Raw genomic sequence first — 21513 nt, forward strand, 5'->3', positions numbered from 1 at the left:
AATTTTTATATATCAGCCACTTCCTTATTCTTCTTCCTTCATTGAAGAAACAATTTTGGCTAAATGGTCATTGAGGTAGATTTTAGTCATGATGTTCGGACACCTATCAAACACAAATCCTATATCTCGGGTTGAAAACATACTAATCATAATAAAAACACAACACTGAATTGACAAGAATTTGGATCAGCAGAGTTTCCCGATATGGATTTAAAAAAATGCGAAGTAGACGCAAACACGACTTGTAATATTAACAAAAGTAGAAACGCAACTCTTAACAAAAGTCAAAACATACAAAGCGAGTAATTCACATATACATATGATGGTGAACATTTTTATACAAGCTCCTATGCCATGACATGATGACATCAATTATAATGCTGATAAGCATTACAGTCACACAAGTTTCCATAGCACACTCCTCCATCAATCACAAACGGACCATTATCGAGTAAGATAGTATATGACAAGGAAAATAACCACAAAAGATACCACGAGCGTAAACATACTTCGGCTCGATTTGGTCTCAAATACCTGAAGTTTAGTAAGAATTTCAAAGGTGACACGTCAAACTCAAATCAAAAGGGGAAAAATGATATAAAATAATAATAATTTTGAGGTAAATACCATCTTAAACTTATCCATTGTTCCCGACAGAACTCCTCTTGATGCGTCCATGTCATTTCCCTGAAGTTCAGAAGTTAGAATCAAGAACAAAAAAATAATGTTCTAATATCAATCGGAATTCAATATGTGGGATCTGTTTCAGGCTTTCAGCTATATATTACGCACCATCCTGTCCAGCATAAGGTTATGAGAGTCGACTTCCTCATGTATGTCACCTGACAACTGTTTGTGTAACATTTTGTTAATATGTCGAAAATAAGCTAGAGTTGAAAATTTTTATTATCACCCAAGCAATGCAACTGGTGAATATTAAAATACTAAACTAAATCATGTGTGACTCACTCTTTTCAGAATAGCAACTCGATCTTGCAGTCCATCAATTGCTCTATCATTCTCTTGCTCATCAATTTCATGAGAGGAGTAAGATGATGAAGCCCTTATACCTCCCTCCTCAATCCCATCAAAAAGAGCAGCTCTAGTGTCACGATTCCTGCCCAAGATTGTTTTTGTTACAGATTTAGGAATATTAACATTAACAAGCAGAAGCATTATAAAAACTTCCAAGAGAAAAGGTAGCTTCTAAACTGTCATGGATAAACAGCATATTTAGAAACTAAAGATCGCCTATCGAATAGATTAACAATCATCATATGACGGAGGATCAGGCAGATTTAACTGAACAGAACGCAATATCCAAATCCCGACCTCATTTACCAGTGAAGAGCAAACAAAGAAAGGAACATTATTCAATAAAATAGCAAAATTGAAATGGAATCAAGAATATACACCCAGAGTGTCCACAATCGATATTAAATTACAAGTTAACGACATGATCAAAAGCACATGCAAAGTTGTTTTCTTCTTCATAGATATATTAACCTCTGACTCTCAAACTTTTGGAGAAGAAAGTAAATCAGTAGCTAGTACGCAATCAAAATTAAACGAGCGAATACCTTATTGAATTCATAGTTTAAGAGATACGAAATCACAGTGTAGCTCAGAACCGTAACCTGCGAGTCAAATTTCTACAAAATTAAAGAAATCACCAACGGAATTCTCATTAATTTCACAGAGTAATTGAACTGATACCTGATGAGACTCAAATTTAAGAAATTTACATTGAAAAAACTGAATCGAAATGCTCACTCAACAAAGTACCAATCGCAGAAAACCTTATAGATCTGAAGAAAGTAAGCGAAGAGCGTATCTTAGGCGTACCTCCAACGGAAAAATGGAAGAACATACCTGATTGTCGAACGTCGATCGATTTGAAAAAAAAAAAAGAGAGAAATATGACAAATTTAATAAAGCGTTAAAATTTGGCAATTTCTTCAAGTGGGCCGTGTTTTAGTCCTTTGAGGACCAATATGCGAATAAATAAATTTGGTGTTTTGTTAAATTTTACACGTAAATAGCGATAAAGCAAAGTAATCTCGATGAACTCCAATAATTCAGACAACTGGACTAATGATTCTTGGAGGAACCTGCCTGATTTGTAGTATATTAGTTATCCAATAACATTGAAAAAACGCGACCGCGAGTTTCATCGTAAAAAAATAACCTTGAATTTGGGAATAACCTTGAATAATAACAATAAATCTTAGGGTAAATTTGCTTTAAATTTTCACATCCAAACTTAAATTTGTATCAGTTCCTGTCAAAAAAATTGTGTCTTTACATTTCCTGATCCCACATGTCTTTTATCGGAACAAAATCGATACAAAATATTTAAAAAATGTATATATTATATCTGAATACCAATTATATAAGATCCGATAATAATATATATTTAAGTAGTAAATGATGATATTAATAAAGCTGTTATAATTTTATATTCAAAATCTTATCTTTTGTACTAAATCAAAAACAGTTAGTACTCGAATATCATACATTAATACCATATTTTTAATATTTTGTATCGATTTTCATCCGAAAAGACAAATATGTAATACCATTATTTATTATACATATTCGAGTACTTAAATATCATATATTATTAACTTATTCATAATGTTTTGTAAAAGTCATGTGACCTACAGAGTTCAAATAATTTTTTTTCTTCCATAATATTTTTTCTTATACGGGAATGAAATTTTTTTGTTTATTTTTGGGGACATTTTGCGCTACGATTCGCAAATTTTAACATGAGACAAGTAGTTAAACCAAGCGATCGCCAGACGAGTAGAAATGAGTTGACAACCTATTACAAAGCAAATTTACCTCAAAAACAAGACAAACGACTTCTGAGAAACAAAGAGAATCGATAAGCAGCTAACTGTTTGGTACATTATAGAAACAGCAGAAAAAACATTGCTCAATATCATCTTTTACATACATTCCTCCAAATTTACTACAAAAAATACACTTGACATCATCTCCACCATATTATAAATCATGGGGATCCATTATAACGCAACGTGAAAAAGGTTACCTTCGACTCTTACGTAATGAGATCGCGAAGAAATAACAAGCAGTCGAAACGTTGGAAATGTATCTATCGTCTCTAATACACCTTGATCGAGGAACTATTCTTTCTGGAAAAAAGAGAGTACAAAATCTGTATGTACAGAGAACAGCTGTGTATCCAAGAAATGCTGTTCACCAATATCCAGAGAACAAAATAATATATCAGAATTATGTTATAAATTTCACTGATCCAAGAACAAAATACGGAGCCCTTTTTAATTTCACGCAAGAACCATGGAAATGAAAACAAGACGTAAGGAACATGCCTTCATAAAAGGTCGGTCTCGACTGGGGAAAGAATCAATGAAACTCTCCTTTAATAACAAAGATACCTGATTATCAACAAAAAAAATCTTCATGCGTCAATCTGTGATGAAATCTTTTATTCAATCGCCATAGAAGAATAGGGTATTAAGCAACAAAGCAATTTTTTGCCTTTTCATGTCAAGGTGAACTTTAGCTACTTTCGTATATAACAGGTAGGCCAAGTACATTTTTGCCCAGTCACGACAATGAGAGTAGAATTACAAAATTACCAGATATTAACATAGCAAATCAACGCTGCAAATTTCCTCCCTAAGTGGAAACGACCGTAAAGAACTAAATAGTGAACAGATTTCAAAGTTGTTTTTGTATTTCTACATCAGATTCTTTTGGCAATATGACGTCCTGGTTTCTCATTCTTTAAATGCCATTTCCCAAAATTTTCACCTATAAAGAGTTCAAATGCAGGAGTATTTAGGTTAAACTAATTCTTCATCAAACAGAACTTTTTCTAAAAGAACCTGTATCAGTTAATAGTCTTTTTTTATTCTTTCAAAAATGTAAGTTAAGACAAAAATTTTAAAAGCCATATTTGCTACTTTCTTTTTTCTGATATTATTAAGCGCCCCAGCATCTAAAGAAAAATCTGAGAAAAATTTTGTATTTACATGCACTCTTTACATCATATGCAACCATAGTTATGCGCACAAACATGTTCAAGTGCAAAGTGCAGTAACAATGGCACAGTAAGAAGTAAGAACATGGGCTCCTTCAGAGATTGTTTTGTTATAGATATATATACATACCTTATCATTGTTAGATTGGACGTTAGTGATTGTATGGGAACGAATGTTGGAACATAGAGAATCCAAATAAGATCGTAACACTCCTAAGAATGCTCGGGCAGCTTCAACCTGAAAATGTTACAATGAATACACTAGTCATTTAATTTTCTCACCTTTTCTTGTTTTTTATTGGCTTACCAAAAGCCCTGCTCGTTAAATTAAATCAATTAGAACTCAGAGCAAGGGCTAACTACGCCAACAGAACTACATACCTGTACAGGAGTACAGTCATAAACTGGTCTTCTCTTCCCCAAATAGCTTTCTCCAACAAGCTTCGCATGGTACGGACTAAGGCGTGAATATAGATCTCTTTGTTGAGGAAGCTGGGGTATAGTCGGCGATTTCATCTGTTGCCTCGATACAACCAAAATAAAAGAGATTACAAGTATATCACGACTTAAGAATTTTTGCATGACTACTAAAAGACCGTAAAGATCAGCAGTCAAAGACAAAAGGTGTAACCGATTTAAGAAAAAAGGAGACCTTAGAAGTCCCCTTGAGACCAAATGTACCAAATCGGAATACCAAGATTCAAGGTTTAGACAACAAAAGATTGGGATCATGATGTTGTACTACCTACATAATATATATATCTCGTGTGGAAATCGAGGATCACTTTCAAGTGTGTAATACCAAGCTATAAACTATAAGCACCTGGTTTCGGTTTGCATCCACGAGTATGACATTAGTCATCTTTGACTGAACTTCAGTTGTCTTGTTCTTCACACCTACCTGCTCAGAATATGGACATCCATAAATTAACGGCATTCAAAAGAAAACAAGTGGCAACTGCAGCACATCGCCTTTGAGAATCCAAAGATTCACATTTTTCAAATTTGATCAACGTAACGATCAGAGATATAGGTTATATGAGTTTCAAGTTGAGAAATTGCATATTTATCAACTCTTTATTACAAATTCAGAACTTGGTAGAGCTCATAAGAATTATTCGTAATCAGTATCCTAGAAAAACTCTACACTTCTCGAGATTACTGTTCATCATCTAGTACAGTCATCTAAAGTTCGTCTCTTTCAGGATCCAGCACAGCAGCCCAAGTTTTCAGGTTCAAATATTTTGAAAAACTCACCAAAACTCATCAGCTATAATAACTTACAAAATTAAATTCCAAAAAATCGAGTATGATTTTTTCACTAATCAAAAGGTACAGGAAAACTCACAATGTAAGGGACAGGTGCATCGAGAAAATCCAGCATGTCATTTGGCAAGACCTGCAAACACATTCTCAGATACATTAACTGATTAACAATCAACGAGTGTAGCCACAATACATATTAGAGGCTAGAGCTAAACAAAATTGTGCCAATGGCATAAAAAGCCATGAAAAAATTACAGTCGGGACAAAGAGATACCGGCATTAATAAGCTCTGCCATTGATACGGTCGAATCAGTGGAATAATTGACAAAACTATAGCTGACAAAATACCCTGCAGGCCAACAAAAACCAAATCATATTAGAAACTTTAAAATTACATCTCCACTATATATCAGAGGACGAGCAAAAAAGCAAAAATAAAAGGGGAAAAAAAAAGCAGATGCAAGCATTAAGTATCTGAAAAAGGAAAGTGATTAATGCTAATCTCCTATGGATGAAGTTGTGACCAGCATGACAACCCTAAATTATAACACACATCATGCTATACAGATATAACTGAGAGAAAAACTGCACAAGTATAAAAACACAATAAAGAACGAATGCCAAAAACATTCAGATTGAGAAGAAGAAAATATGATTAACAGAAAAATTAAAATTTACATAACTGACACCTACCAAATTTGAACAAACGACCACAATGTGCTTTTCCAGAAGAGCACCTGCAAATAATGTCAATACCTGAAAAAGGAAACTGAAACACTTTTAGACATTGAATGATCCACCTCAAAAGAATGTGCTTGTATCGTATATAGCGCCTTCTAACAAGCTGATTGAAAGGAAATTATACTCACGGGAAATCTAACGAATATCAATGTTTCATTGGATGACAATGCATGAAACTCAAATAGGAGATGGACTTACGTGTTCCAATCGAAGGGAACCACATAAGCAAGCTACAGCCCATACAGATAAAGCAGCGGCTTCCTCCTCCACCATTAATGCACTGTGGGCCTATAAGGAAAACCAACACATGGCAGACCTCCTCAGTTAAAAGGACGACACTCAATATTACAACCAGAATCTAACCAGAGAAGGTTCACTCAAAAAAAAAAAATCTAACCAGAGAAGGCAGAAAAAAGTTCAGTGAATACTACAGGACAATATTGTATCAATCGAAATCACATAAATGGGATTCCCCATTTGACATTTAGACAAGGTAGAAAAATTAAATTCTTCCAATCATACCTCTGCTAACTCCAAACTCGTGCTGCATGATCTCAAATCAATTGTTGATCCAGCAACATGTAAGACTGTTTCATTTGGTCTATGATACTCGAGAGAATGCAAATGATCCAAAGGGTGGAATTTGAGGGTTGAACCACGTGTTGGACAATTTAAACGATAATATTCACAAATTATACGTAAGGATCCATGATTGTTTGCCTGAAAACATAATGGGGATGGGAATTCCTCAGTAGACAGATAATAATGTGCATGAGAACCAAAAACATCCAGAATAAAAATTCCAACCTTTGCCCGATCAGTTATATCGCTATGTTCACTGAGGATATCTTGGCCAGATGATGAAGCCTCTTCCACTTCAGCCTCATCAATATCACTCCTGAAATGTCTATATTCACTTGGAAAGCCCTGAATATCGCATCCACAGTTCATGATGCATTTGTTAAAATTAACATGTTCCTTCCTGGACAGCAGAAGCAAGGAATTGTTCATGGTATCTGTGATAAAACTAAAATTTTCTCTATGCGTGTGTTTTTCAAGTAACCAGACGATTGTAGAAAATCATAAAAGAACAAGGCCAAAAATTAAAGTTAATCTACCATGAGGAAGATTCAGAGCTTTCTAGCTGCTGAAACTGTAATAATGGTAAAGTAGTATTTGGTAGACGGCATTCCGCTGATTGATTGCCGGCAATGTTATTCTCAATAGAACCATCAACCACAACATCAACACCAGATTCCTCCTTTATATTACTGTCATCATCTGGGCTTTGATTTTTAAAGAAAGACGTATCATTGGTCACTCTTTCTTCAACCATTCGATTTGGCGTTGCACCTTCTCCATCTTCCAGTGTTAAACAACTGCTCTCTTCCAGTGTTTCATCCTCATCATAGCTCACAGGTGACTTCAAATCCAGGTTATATATCTCCTTTGTTAACCGTTCCAACCTCTCTTCAGCAAATATGCTACAGAATACAGCAAGATATGAAGTAAAAGATGAGCAATAGCAAGTAGAAACCATAACCTTTCCGGGCAGTTTAAAGTATAAAACACTAATGTGCATTCGCGGAGATACCAAAAGAACAATATATCACTGTAGTTCATTCGGCATCAAACACAAGAAAATTGGATCCTAAAGTAACATGCACAAGGATTTTGAGCTAACCACAAATGTGTAGTGTCTTAAAAACTACTTAATCCAAAAGATCCTGGAGCTACCATTTCTAGGAATATCAAAGTGAGAAGCACAATAATTTTAAAAAGATCACAAATCTGCCATTATCAAAGTTTGCCATGAAGTAAGAAAAACAGAACCATCAATCAAAATAATAAAGGAATCTAAACATTTCTAGCAGCTTCTTCCCACACAATCCACATAAAAAACATATATGGACTACCCATTTTAATAACTCTTACCACTCCTATCATACTCCATATTTTTCAGATGAGGATGAGGTACAGGTGAGCCATTGCACAAAAAGCTAGTAATAATATAACAAATTAGCCATGCAAGTAATCATATCATTATCAGATGAAATGTTTTTGCAATAAAACAAGGCTCTAGAAAGATATCTCTTCAAAATGAGATGCATTAGACAAGACAACATCGACACATCAATTGACAGACCTATTCAATACTCCAAAATGCAATTCAAAAAATGGAAGCCTTGAAAGAATGCAGTAACAGCGACGTGTGGTCAAAATATGCCGGCCTAGGCTAGAAGAAAAGGGATGCCCATCTGACATCATAGAGATCAATCCCGATGGCTTTCGTATGATTTCATCAACCAAAACACAGCAACCATAAAGAGTTGAATCATCTGCCACCTGGAAGATTTCAATGCCGTCAGAAACCTTAAGGGAAATAATGTATAGTAAAAACCAAGATTGGCAAAAAAAAATCAAGAGCCAAACTGCAAAACATGTAAAGAATTGTCTCAGCACACCTGCAGCCGGAAGACGAAGGACAGATCACTCTGTTTCAGATGCTCCTGTAAATACAGCACCCATATTGATTACCACTGCACTTGGTAAAGATAGCTAATGACTTTAAATGGGCACTAATAGAATCTCTTCAAACACCCAAGTCCCAACCTCCCCAAGGTGATAAATACATATAAAAAATGGAATGGAAAAAAGGCACTCGTCAAAATACACTGAAAACCTTATGAAAATCATAACTGAATAAAAAAGAGAGACGGAAAAAAGGCCAGTGGGGAAGAGAGTTGGGAAGTCATCGTGTAAGTTTTCAGAAGAAGCACTCTAAAAATACCTGCCCCAAAAGTATCTCGTTTAGCTCACTCATTGATGGAGTTCTCTCAACAGCATTAACCTGTAACAAAGTTGACTTAGAAACCCAAAAGTATCTCGTTTTGATCTCAGTCACGGAAATTGATCTTACACAAAGCACAGTTTCTGTTAACCCTATCAATCACTGCAAATGAGCATCAACAGCAGAGTTTTAAAGAAAAGAAAATCCAAAAAAGCATGAGACTGAAGTTCTGTTGAGACCTTTCATATCCCTTGTACTTTCCACAATAATCTATATCTACATCTACATTCCTATAAAAGTGTTAATCATGGGCTTTATTTTCCAACTGTAAAAAGATAAAAAGGACCTTGTTATCAATACAAATCCAAAAACTCGTTAATGATACATATGTAAAATTCTAATCGCTGCAAGAGCAAAAATGGAATATCAAATTTTATATTTATTCTACCTAATATATAATTAATGGATAATGAGTTATCACGACAATATACATTGATTGGATTAATTTGTATCACTTCAACAATAATATGTAACTCCAATATTAATTTTATCAAATAATCCATCTTTATATCACCTTTAAATGTTTTATCATTTTAATTTTCTCACTACATGTTTTTTTTATAATTTTGGTACAACTTTGTAATTATATTTTTAGTTCAATTTCTAATTCAGTAGTAAATTATAATATCACAAGAAGATATATGAAAAAAATTAACTATATATGCACTAGTAGGATAACATGATAAGTATGAAATAATATAATAATATGAAGTTTAATACTAACATATTTTATAACTTTTTTAACTAAGAAAAGAGTTTAACAAATTATTTAGGAGAAGTTATATCATCGATTATGAACGTTAATATATTACTTGTAGTGCCCAAAAATCAGTACAACGTAAACCGCATACATAATTTAATAGGTTAATTAATTTAATTGATTTAAAAGAATTAAATGATGAATTCAACATGTTTACTTTATTTTAAATAGTTATATGTTTATTTTTATGAGATTTAAATGCATTTCTTGAGTTTTTCAGGCGAATATTCGATTTTTGGCCGGGGATAGGAGACCGGAGACAATTAAAACGATAAAATTAAATGTTATATTTTATTTTAAGTTAAACAATTATTTATTTTTAACTATTTATGAAATATAGCATTTTAAGGTCACATTTAATTTATTAGATGAATTAAAATATCTAAGCATTTTATTTGCAATTTTCGAAAATTAGGAGTTAATTCTTTAACTTATGGTTTATTATTTTATAAATTTTGTGGGCTTAATAATTTAGCCTAATTAGTAGTTTAGCCATTTAATCAAGTTGATTAAAAGTTAAGGAAAAAAAGAAAGAAAAAATAATAATAAAATAAATCACGCAGACCTACAAACACACACAATCACACTTTTACATACACTAAATAACGTGTAAAGCTAGGGTTGTGCCTCCCTTGAGCAACAGCCTCTTGGGCACTCATCCTAGCAATATTTTAGAGATTTTGGTGAGTTTTTGTCAAGAAAAACGTCAAGGAAACGTCCTCAATTCATCCTCCCCATATCCTCGCGCCGGTATTCGTTTATTCGAGCGTTTAGATGCAAAGACATGTATAAACTTTTCTTTTACGCATCGATCTCGTCATATTATGTATTTTGATATATATTGGGCATGAAAATCGTTCTTCATGTGCAAAGTTTGATGGGATATGATTTAAACGATTTCTGAAAATTTTGAGTCACAAAATCTGCCATTTGCTGTTATTTCGATTCATGTGTTTTATAGATCCATTTTCTGGAAATGTCTTCAACATATGATTTGTAGTACTCTATAATACCTTCGTTCGATAGCAAATTCGTAATTTTCTGATAAGAAACGAGGGAGATATGATTTTTATCGTAAAACCGCACAAGCTGTGAAATTTCTGTGTCACAAAACCCGTCACTCTCTGTTATATCGAATTGGTTTTCTTGAAATGTTTTCATATGATTTGTAGCACTCTGTGTTATCTTCGATTTGATAGCAAATTCGTAATTATCTGATAAGAAACGTGGAGAGATATGATTTTTATCGTAAAACCACACAAGCTGTGAAATTTCTATGTCACAAAATCAGTCACTCTCTGTTATTTCGAATTCTGCGACTTATAAATTGGTTTTCTGGAAATGTTTTCAACATATGATTTGTAGTACTCTGTGTTATATTTCATTCGATAACAAATTCGTAATTTTCTGATAAGAATTTATCGTAAAACCGCTCAAGCTGTGAAAATTTGTGCATGTTCTTCACGTTTTCTCAAGTGTTTGGTTGCAGAATTCGTTGGGATCTCCCGGATCTTTGCTGTTGTGGTTGGGGCAGCATGTCTAAGGCGTTCCAACGAAGCCCACGACGTTGTAAATATGATTGACGTGCAAATAATATATATTTTATTTTGGAGGTATATAATTTGTCATGTGGCCACCCGTTAAAGCATGACTGAGGATTTATGATTATGGGATTGGAAAGCGGTAAAACATGACCGGAGACCTCTCCACCCTGTAAAGTATGACCGAGGATTTATGTATGTGGGAGTGGACATCCGGTCGAAAGGTTGTGGTGATCCCTGCCAGCCCAGTACTGCGGTTTAGTCTGATCAAGCAATTTATGTTACATGCCACTTGCTTTGAACATATTTCTACGCAAAATTAAGTATGATTATGTATATTATGATGGAAGCACTTTTATGAAAATGTTTATGCAATTATGGCACGTCAATGTTTATGTATGTTCAGCTGTTATTTCGTACATGTTACTTTCAAATGCATGTGATTTTATTAAGTACTATTTGCTATTCATGGTTTATGTATTTTGAGTCTTTAGGCTCATTAGATTTGATCGATGCATATGTTGATGCTTTTGAGGAGCAGGAGGTGCTGACCAGCGAGCTTGCTCGGACTGTGTGCAGTGCAAACCCGAGGACCGTTATTGTTATTAAAGGATTTTATGCACGTTAAACATTTTACTCTGATTTTTATTTATTCAAAATTTTGTTAGGAAACAAGTATTTTCAAATGCTCGTTTTGGACAACGCTTTTACAATAGTCATTAATGATTTTTTTTATGTCATGGAAATTTTTTGTACTTGGATTATTTTCAAAAATTTAGTCGATCATTATATTTAAATTCAGATGGAGACGGTTTACTATTTAAATAAGAAAAATTTTTATTTTCCGCAAATTTTAAACTAGTAGTAGTTATTTTATTACAGGATGTTACATTAATAATCTAACAGTAAAGCGAAAATACCCATGCAATAGAACAGGAATAGACGAAAAAAGGGTCCATTTACAAATAAAGGCCTTCTTAGGATATCGAACAAAGAAGTGCCATAAAATTTTTAAAACCTACAAAACATTATTGTGTGGATTTAAAACACATATGCAGACATATTTAAACACACCCACAGAGCTGCAGAACAACCATTGATTTGTGTATAAAGTCCCAAAAAATTTATCAAGGATAATGAACAAAAGATTGATTTTAATCATCATTAACAAGCATCGGATGTTACTCTAATTTGCACCTTTATATGGCTTTCCCCCATGCTTACCCATTTAAACCATGTTAACCTCATTTCTCAACCCAAATGCCAAACAAGAAAATGATAACTCCAAGGAGAAATAAGATGAAAGTAATAAAATAGACAGACTTCAATTATGCTATGAGAGGAAAACAAACAATTGCATTTCACAACACCTCTACTCCTGCAGGAAAGCAAAATGAAAGGAGATCCTTATATTTGAGAGGCAACTGTTTGCCGGGAGGGTAAACGAACAAAACCTGAAAACCATTAAAGAATATTGTTTGCCACTTTTATGATTATCATTTAAATTTTCTCACAACAAAGTTGGTGGAAGAATAAATAAAATCAACACCTGAGGCTCGAGATTAGGTTCTACACGAGACTGATGCGAACCACCAAGCGCACTTCGAAACCTCCCAGAGCCTTCGGACTTTCTAGAAAAGTAAAGATTTTGAAGTGCTTGAATGTCACAAGTGGGAGGGAGCCCAACAACTACCATGCTCTCAAAAAGATTTGACGGCTCCTTCCAGACTCTGTGATCCTGCAAACATTAGCATCATAAATCATGGAAAACTTCAAAGCAAAAACTTCCAACTTTGTATATTAATGGCTTCACTTTAGATATTAGATTAGAAAAAGGAGGGTTTCTAGATTAGTTACAATTTGTTCTAGTCAACAAGTGTTGTGGTAGAGAGTGGTATTTAGATATTAGATTAGAAAAAGGTGGGGTTTCTAGATCAGTTACAATTTGTTCTAGCCAACAAGTGTTGTGCTAGAGAGTGGTATTTCAATTTTTTTCTTGAATAAACTATCTACAAAACCAGATAATGAGCATTAGGCACAAATTAAACTAAGACTACAAACGCGTAAAGAAAACTCATGAAATTATGAGACAAGATACCAGGGACTGCAATTGAAAGCTAGCCCATTGACGTTTTTGACTAGTAAGAATTTCTGGGTTGTAATGCCCACTTTTCACTTCAGGAGGACTTGATAGACCCTTGATAATTCTAGATACATGCTGCTGAAGTCTGTGAAGCTGACCCCCACTTTCGACTTTTGATGAATATACCACAGAAGGTCGTGGAGAATGAACAGCTGCTGCTGCAGCAGCAACAGCTCTGGCCACATCTTCAGTCGTTTGCATGAAGAATGATGCACTCCACCCAGGGCTACCCGACTCTTCACTTTTCTCCATCTATTAAACCTCCACTCTACTGAAACCACACGCTGATATTTGCATTTTGAACAATGGCATTATGTTTTATGACATCCATTGTAAGAAAAATCCACAGATAAGAATGAAGATCCTTGCGCGACTCCAGATTTTAAGCTTCCAACTTCTACTCTTATCTTAGAAAAAATGATGGTACGTCGTTCCAGTCCCTTCTTGTGGTGTATTAGGTGGTCATATATATATTCCGGTAAGAAAAAATTGAGAGAAATAAACAAAAACAATCAAACCAATACAAATCTTTGAAGTTGTTCCTAAGTTGAGCTATTACAATCGTATGTAGAATTCCATGGGATCAAAATTACACACAGAAGGGGACCATCTCTAAAGCGAATATTTTTCAAAATTTTATGTTATGTGCTCTAAAACTTTCGCCCCTCCCACCAAAATCCATATACTCTCCCCTCCGCTCCCGAATTTCAGTTCCGTCCCTACATAGAGAAGAGTAAAATCCATAACTTTTTCAGACTACAGAGATTCTCCACATAAAAGATTGTGGTCAAGACAGGGTGTTGATATAATATATTCTTCAATTTTTACATCAGACACTCCATGTCTTGGTGTACAGATAGGAGAAAGAAAATACTAATTGGAGGCAAAAATCAAGAATACACCAATTCAATCATTATTCATTTTGCCTAACCGCTAACCCCTCAACACGTTCTTAAAAAATAAAAACAAACTAGATTAAATTCTTTTAAAAAAAAAAAGACATCTGTATCTACATGGTACTATAAGTGTATAATTTTTTTTCTCTATTTAAAAAAGACAAGGAAAAGCTTTGTTTACTTCCACCTACCTACCTTATACTCATCAATTAAAGAAAAAACCACTGAGAGATCAAAAAGATCACAACTTTACAAAGATTTCCTACTTTCAGAATCAAGATCACAACTTTACACCTCATGTATATGAATTTATTAACGAATTCAACGGTAAAATCCCACAAGATTTGAGCTTAAGCCTCCTTTTTTAACTACGTCCATCAGAAACAAACATACAACCAACCCTTCGCAGGAAACCGCCAATAATTCGAGAAGGTGAGCAGAAATTCAGAAACGGATTAAGAATCCAATCAAACTTAGCAAAATAAAAGCGTGTATCCATATAAATTCTCAACCAAAAAAAAATCACCTTTTAACAAAGATAAATGAAGGAAGAGAGACGTGAAAATCAAAGATTGAAGAAGTCTTTATTAAGAAAAACAGGGAGTTTCAGGCGGCCATACAGAGAAGGAAAGCTGCGTCTTTGTTGATGTTTCGGTCATATATTTAATGGCGAAAACCTCCCAACAAATGGAGAGAAAGAAAAAAAAAAGTATGATGTATAATTATTAGGCAAAAACTTGTGTGAGACGGTCTCACGGGTCGTATTTGTGAGACGGATCTCTTATATGGGTCACTTATGAAAAATATTACTTTTTATGCTAAGAGTATTACTTTTTATTGTGAATATGGGTAGGGTTGATTCGTCTAACAGATTATAATCCGTGAGACGATCTCACATGAGACTTACTCTAATTATTATTGTTATCCTCGCTCCCCTATGTAATAAATTTATTCTTTCTTTTTTTAAGGCACTAATTAATAAATCCATTTAATCGCTTGGAACAATTAATTTTTAGATTTCCAATTAAAATAAATAAATGATATGATCTCATGTTTTATTTCCATTTATTTATTTTTCATTGGATATTACAAATTTATATCTTCTTGTATTATATTAATTTTATTTTAAATTTTCCTCCTCTCGAGCTTTGAATGAGTAGGTAAATTCAGTTGATTTCCACAAGAAGTAATTCAGTTGGCATTCAAACAAATAATAAATTATTTAAAATTAATTCAGGAAAAATCATAATTTGTTTAGTGTTGGTTTAATTGACCAATTAGTCAAAAATGTATTTAAGTGATGGCAATAAAATATGTTCGGTTAGAAGGATCCGAGGTGTCTGATTTTTATTTATTTTTTAATTAAAGATTAAATAAATTAATATAATAAAGTTTGGTTAACGGCGGAAGTGGCTTTACTTCCTTGCCGGTACGCATTCTTTGGACTGCTGTCACGTGCAGTTTTCACAGAATGGGTGTTTTCCCACTTCACATGGCATGTTCACTTCCGGTCAACATATCTATATATCGACAGATTTATCTCCTCCATGTTTTTTATACAAGATGATCAGTTCTCATATTTTTAATTTAAAATAAAATAATCGATTGATTATTTTATACAACGATATAACATAGACTCACATGTTAACTTCATGACAAACTTATTGTATAAATTTGATTTCAGAGCGATCATTGTTGGACATGTACATCATTATTGTGACATATACAGTTTCGTCTTCGTCATATCTAACATATGAGAGAGTCATCTTAAAATGTTCACATAAATATATATCTAAGGTGAGTGCATATTATATCAAACGATATGTATAATAAGATTTAAATATTTATGTGTTTTAATATATAATATTGTTATATAAAATGTTAATACCAAATTTCACATGGTCAAAAATACTAAATGGTTTATTGGTGAACTATTTGCGGATCAAACTCAAGTAAAATCTTTTTGTGGTGTTGCTCCAATAACTCCAATTGTAGAAGTTCACAAGTTTCGTTTCAATTCAACTTATTATGCTCTTACTCGAAAAATAAAAAAAATGTTATGGATAATATATTGAAACGAGGTCACGATTTCGAGCTCTAACTCTTGCATTTTTATTTAACTCCAAATAACAACTAATTTAACGTAGACCAGATGTTTATGCCTTGTCCTTGAATTAAAAAAAACAAGTGCGACATAATGTGACACGAATAATTTTCATTATAGTGTATAGTCTTAGGCTGCTTCTTCCAATGTACTTGATTATTCACAACCAAATATTTTCAAGTTTATCCACTCGCTTTTTTCAACTTTAATTATGAGTTTTGATTATTTTGAGTTTATGGTTTTCGAGTTTAAATGAGTGTTTGAGAGAGTTTCTAAGATGTATTTATTGTCTTCTAGCTGACTGTAAATGTTTCGGAGTGTTTGGAAATATCGCTTCATCTTCTATAATTTTTAACAAAAGTTATAAGCAATTGAATTTTTTTTCCTTATATATGATTAAAAAAAATACAGATTCTCCAATTTTTGCGTGTCGGATTTTTTGCATGATATTGTAATATCCGTTTGCTACGAATTGTCTGTACTCGTTGACAAGTATATATGGTTCGATCAGATTCATTTAATGTGACGGTTTCCATATAAGATTAGGCACAGCGGGTCAGGGAAAAGTCCATGTTCGAAGTCCAGACCATGGCCCATATCTGGCCCAACCCAATTAAAGCTCCACTAAAGACATTTTTTTTTAAGTGAATGGGATATCTAAAAATAATGCCAATTATGTTTTGGTGGATCACTATTGCCTTAAAAATCACCATTTTATACATAAAGTTTTTACATATCGATAGAAGAATTTGATTTGGGGGAAGAAAATTTGAGTTGGGAAGGGATATTATCATAAATTATGTCGTATTTACATAAGTTAAGAACGTAATGAAGAGGTGAATTTGAAATTGATCGTAACAATCTAATGATGTCAAATCATTGGTTTCGAGTCCATAACTTCCACCCCCTTCATCCAAGCAATGGTATAAACGAACCGAATATGACAAAAATTTAAATGCTCGAATTAGTTCTATTCGAGTTCGAGCTCGATTCGAAATTCGAAAATTTATTTTTTGTTCGAATTCAAATTAAAACTCGAGTTTAAAATCGGTTCGAAAGATTCGAACATGTTCACAAAACTATGCTCGAAACACATACTCGTAAGATGGCAAGCAAATCGAACTGAATTTCAAGAATGCTTAACTTGAGTCTATGCTATATTTATCTACATAATAAATAATTCAAATTCAAAATAAAAAATTTGTTAAATTCTATTAAATAATCAATTATATCAGATTGGACATTGGACTCACATATGAACATCGTGCGTAAATGGGAGTAAATCTACAATTTCTTAATGTTATTTTCCCCATTTCGTAGTTCAAGAAATTATATGCATTATTGTCTTTGACAAAACTACCCCCACCGACCACACGTAACCAAGCTTCTTTAATATATAGCACACCAGACCGTTCTCTTTTTCCCTAAAAAAGATCCAATAAAGAAATCATTGCAGAACTTCTCTTTCTACCTTTCGAGTCGTCTCGGAGCTTCATTGTGTAGAAATGGCGGAAACGAAGTTGGATGGACGAAGCCCATCTCTTTTCTCACCATACAAGATGGGAAGATTCAATCTTTCTCACAGGTACGTAAGCCATGGATCTTCACCCCAACACCTGAGAATAAACAATTCCTTCAACTTTCCAGATCAATTTTCTGCTTCTTAATCTCGTATTTTTGGTGAATCTTTGATGTTCTTGAAATGATCTATCTTGTGTGCAGGGTGGTTCTTGCTCCCATGACCAGATGCAGAGCTTTGAACAGCATCCCCCAGCCTGCCCTCGCTCAATATTACTCACAGAGAGCTACAAAAGGTGGACTCCTTATCACGGAGGGTACCATGATCTCCCCCACTGCCGCAGGGTAATTTTGTAAATCCAGCATCTGGTAGGGAAAGCAAGAATTATTGCCCCTCCCAGTAGCATTACTGATCTTACGTTAATAATCTCGTTACTCTTGGAAAAGCTTTTGTGTGGTCCATCCCCATTTATATTTTCATGCTCACCCATTGGGTAAATAATTGCAACAAAAAGAAAAAAAAAAGCTCTTTCGTTTTAAAAATAAATAAATTTGTAAAAATTCGCAGTAAAAATCCAGTGAGCTAAAAAGGTTGTGTTTTAAACTTAAAGTTGAACTGCTCGCGAGCTTACACGTAAATTTATGTTAAAAAAGGAAGATTTCAAAGCAAAAAAGCGACATCTTGAATTCAATAAAAATATATTTATTTCTTCTTTTTTTTTAACCTCAAATCTCAATATAATTTTATGTATAGATGACTTGAAAAACCACAAAAATTCGTTGGCAAGAAATGGGTACATTTATATTAATCCGAGGTCTCACCATCGTTTCAAATTCTTCATTAAGTTTTTTTAATTTAAATATTTTTATGTTAAAACCACAAAAATTCGTTGGCAAGAAATGGGTACATTTATATTAATCCGAGGTCTCACCATCGTTTCAAATTCTTCATTAAGTTTTTTTAATTTATATATTTTTATGTTATTTGACCAAACTACCATCCCAATTAATATTTTTATGTTTTAAAAATAATGGGTTTCACTAAATATCTCTGTTTGTGTGATCAAAATTATGTAGGGAGTCCATTATTGGACTTTCCCTTTTCTTCAGATTGAAATTATTATTTACAATCTAATTCAATTAACTTAAATTTCTTATATTATTTCTATTTACTTGTTTTGCCATATTCTAAACATCAAACACACATTCTTCTATTAAATTTTATACGTACATGGTAATATTGTTTTCATTTGTATTTTCCGTTTGTTGTTCGACTCCATGCAGGTTTCCGCACGTGCCAGGTATTTTTAACAAGGAGCAAGTGGAGGCATGGAGGGAAGTGGTGGATGCTGTTCATGCTAAGGGTGCTATTATCTTCTGTCAATTATGGCATGTTGGCCGAGCTTCTCATCAAGGTACTGTCTTTTTCAAGTCCTCGAAATATATAGATAGTGGTTCTGACTTCTGATTCGATATTCGACGGTGTAATTCAGTAGCATTTTGTCCCATGATGAATTTAAACATGCTCTTGATTGGGTTCGCAGTGCTTCAGCCGGGTGGAATTGCTCCGGTTTCAACCACAGACAAGCCGATATCCAATAGGTGGAGGGTGCTTTTACCTGACGGGAGTTACCAGATTTATCCGAAACCACGTAAATTGGAAACTCGTGAGATCCCTGAGTTGGTACAACACTATCGTCAGGCGGCCCTGAATGCTATTGAAGCAGGTCACCAAAACTTGTAAATTGATCGATCATGAGATTGCTTTCAGTTCAGTATTTGAATTCTCAAGCTTTTCGTGGTGACGATTTCACATACGATGAAAATAAAAAAGTGTAAGAGCATTATGGTAGATCAATTAGATGCAATAAATTGCTCATTTAGTTTGTTCATAGTGATGTTTTTATGTCTTTTTGATATAGTGAAAGATGCCCAGTCATCAAAATGTTAGCTTATTTTTTTACTCTAGAATTTCTCAGATATGTAGTGAGTTCCTTTTATTGCCTCTAATAATTACAAGACGAGCAGGTTTTGATGGTATCGAGATCCATGGGGCTCACGGGTATCTCATTGATCAATTTTTGAAGAATGGAATCAACGAAAGAACAGATGCATATGGTGGGTCTCTAGAAAACCGCTGCAAATTTTTAACACAGGTTGTTCAAGCAACCGTGTCAGCCATCGGAGCTGACCGAGTAGGCGTCAGAATTTCACCGGCAATAGACCACCTCGACGCAATGGACTCAAACCCACTCACCCTCGGACTCGCGGTAGTAGAGAGACTCAACAAGATTCAAACAGATCATGGCTCAAAACTGGTGTATCTCCACGTGACTCAGCCCCGATACACGGCCTACGGGCAAACAGAATCAGGCAGACCTGGCAGTGTGGAAGAGGAGGCACAATTCATGAGGACTTGGCGAAGGGCTTACAAGGGAACGTTCATATGTAGTGGCGGATTCACTAGGCAGCTAGGAATCGAGGCCGTGGCTCAGGACGACGCTGATTTGGTGGCGTACGGTCGGTTCTTTATTTCAAATCCGGACTTGGTAAAGAGACTCGAGATCAATGCACCTCTGACCAAGTACATCAGGGCTACCTTTTATACGCATGATCCCGTCGTGGGATATACCGACTACCCTTTTCTCGGAAACGATACTATAAATAACATCCCCATGTCGCGTCTTTGAACGTCGGTATTGCAATATCTGGAGAATAGAGCTTGAGCAGTATAGCTTGTTGGTCATATTCCGCAGTGGCCTGGTCTGATGCACAGTTTTAATTGGATGTGTGTATTTTGTGCAATATAGCATAATATTGGTTGAAACTGGCTTTGCAAAACTCGAGATTTACATATAAACTTGTGTATTTGTTGAGAGGAAAATTACTGTGAACATTGAATTCTATGTAATCATCTGCTCTTTTACTCTTCCTTGATTATGGAAATCCCAGAATATGTAAGTTTTTAAAGAAAGAAACATGGATTCCATTCTACTCACTGTTATGATTTTCGAATAAATATATATAATAAACGCTATAAATAATCCATTTCTCGAAGGGTGGAAACAAAAATGTTAAACTCAAAGTTAATAGGGCTTTAGCCTCGGTCACCATAAAATTCTGATTAATTTTTCAAAAGAAGTTTTTTGCTTATTGTACTGAACAGTTGGACAAAAAAAATTTGATTATGTATATATTCAGGATATTTGAGTTGGTGTAATATTCGAGTATTTGATCAATATTTATGAGTTCGATTTCTTTTATCAATATTTTTTGGGCGAGCTGCTGCACAAACTTGATCAATATGAGTTACATGGTTAGCGTAATTTAGAGAAGGCTGCACAAACTTTAGGCTCTGCTAATCCTATTATTTTTATCATTTCGGTTATTGCGAAAATGTTGGCGGTTCCATTAGTTCCAGAGTAAATTCATGATTGAAAATCTGTTCCTGCTATTCCAATCGACACTCGCCTGCCTATAGGTACGGTAGACGATGTTCTGCTAGCCTTTTGATGAATCGATTCCCCACTGTAACAACTTCTTTTCACTGAGTTTCCAATGCTCGGCAAAATCACGGAGAAAACAGTAATTAAGAATTCTATGCTATCTTAATTCGTAAAAAAATATCGTTGCACGCACACCCATGTATGTATATGTGTG

At 34.2% G+C, this 21513-nt stretch overlaps 3 protein-coding genes across 7 annotated transcripts; 1 reads left to right on the forward strand and 2 right to left on the reverse strand.

The window, feature by feature from the left end:
* Positions 1–226: 226 nt before the first annotated feature.
* On the reverse strand, positions 227–1973 carry LOC140832341 (bet1-like SNARE 1-1). 5 transcript variants are annotated; one of them, XM_073196304.1, is made up of 6 exons: positions 1873–1973; positions 1581–1637; positions 970–1117; positions 793–849; positions 628–687; positions 227–534 (listed from the first exon to the last, which is right to left on the reverse strand). In XM_073196304.1, the coding sequence occupies exons 2-6, from the start codon at positions 1592–1594 to the stop codon at positions 445–447; spliced, it is 369 nt and encodes a 122-aa protein (XP_073052405.1). In that variant the 5' UTR covers positions 1595–1637; positions 1873–1973; the 3' UTR covers positions 227–444. The 5 variants fall into 5 exon arrangements, with proteins under 5 accessions (XP_073052405.1, XP_073052403.1, XP_073052406.1 ...); XM_073196302.1 differs by having other exon boundaries at positions 1581–1652; positions 1873–1955; XM_073196305.1 differs by having other exon boundaries at positions 1846–1879.
* An 895-nt stretch (positions 1974–2868) lies between these two features.
* Positions 2869–13588, reverse strand: LOC140832343 (uncharacterized). The gene is made up of 18 exons (XM_073196306.1): positions 13291–13588; positions 12742–12930; positions 12563–12646; positions 8832–8891; positions 8506–8550; positions 8187–8386; positions 7159–7524; positions 6848–7022; positions 6563–6760; positions 6239–6328; positions 5993–6055; positions 5574–5648; positions 5382–5432; positions 4857–4934; positions 4415–4549; positions 4164–4271; positions 3360–3425; positions 2869–3221 (listed from the first exon to the last, which is right to left on the reverse strand). The coding sequence occupies exons 1-18, from the start codon at positions 13585–13587 to the stop codon at positions 3153–3155; spliced, it is 2349 nt and encodes a 782-aa protein (XP_073052407.1). The 5' UTR covers position 13588; the 3' UTR covers positions 2869–3152.
* Positions 13589–17733: 4145 nt separating this feature from the next.
* Positions 17734–20790, forward strand: LOC140832344 (12-oxophytodienoate reductase 3-like). The gene is made up of 5 exons (XM_073196307.1): positions 17734–17920; positions 18058–18198; positions 19138–19268; positions 19398–19580; positions 19882–20790. Exons 1-5 carry the CDS (start codon positions 17841–17843, stop codon positions 20541–20543), a joined length of 1197 nt encoding a protein of 398 aa, XP_073052408.1. The 5' UTR covers positions 17734–17840; the 3' UTR covers positions 20544–20790.
* The last annotated feature ends 723 nt before the right edge of the window (positions 20791–21513 follow it).

The sequence above is a fragment of the Primulina eburnea genome, chromosome 5, assembly GCF_022965805.1.
Source record: "Primulina eburnea isolate SZY01 chromosome 5, ASM2296580v1, whole genome shotgun sequence".
Taxonomy (NCBI): Eukaryota; Viridiplantae; Streptophyta; class Magnoliopsida; order Lamiales; family Gesneriaceae; genus Primulina; species Primulina eburnea.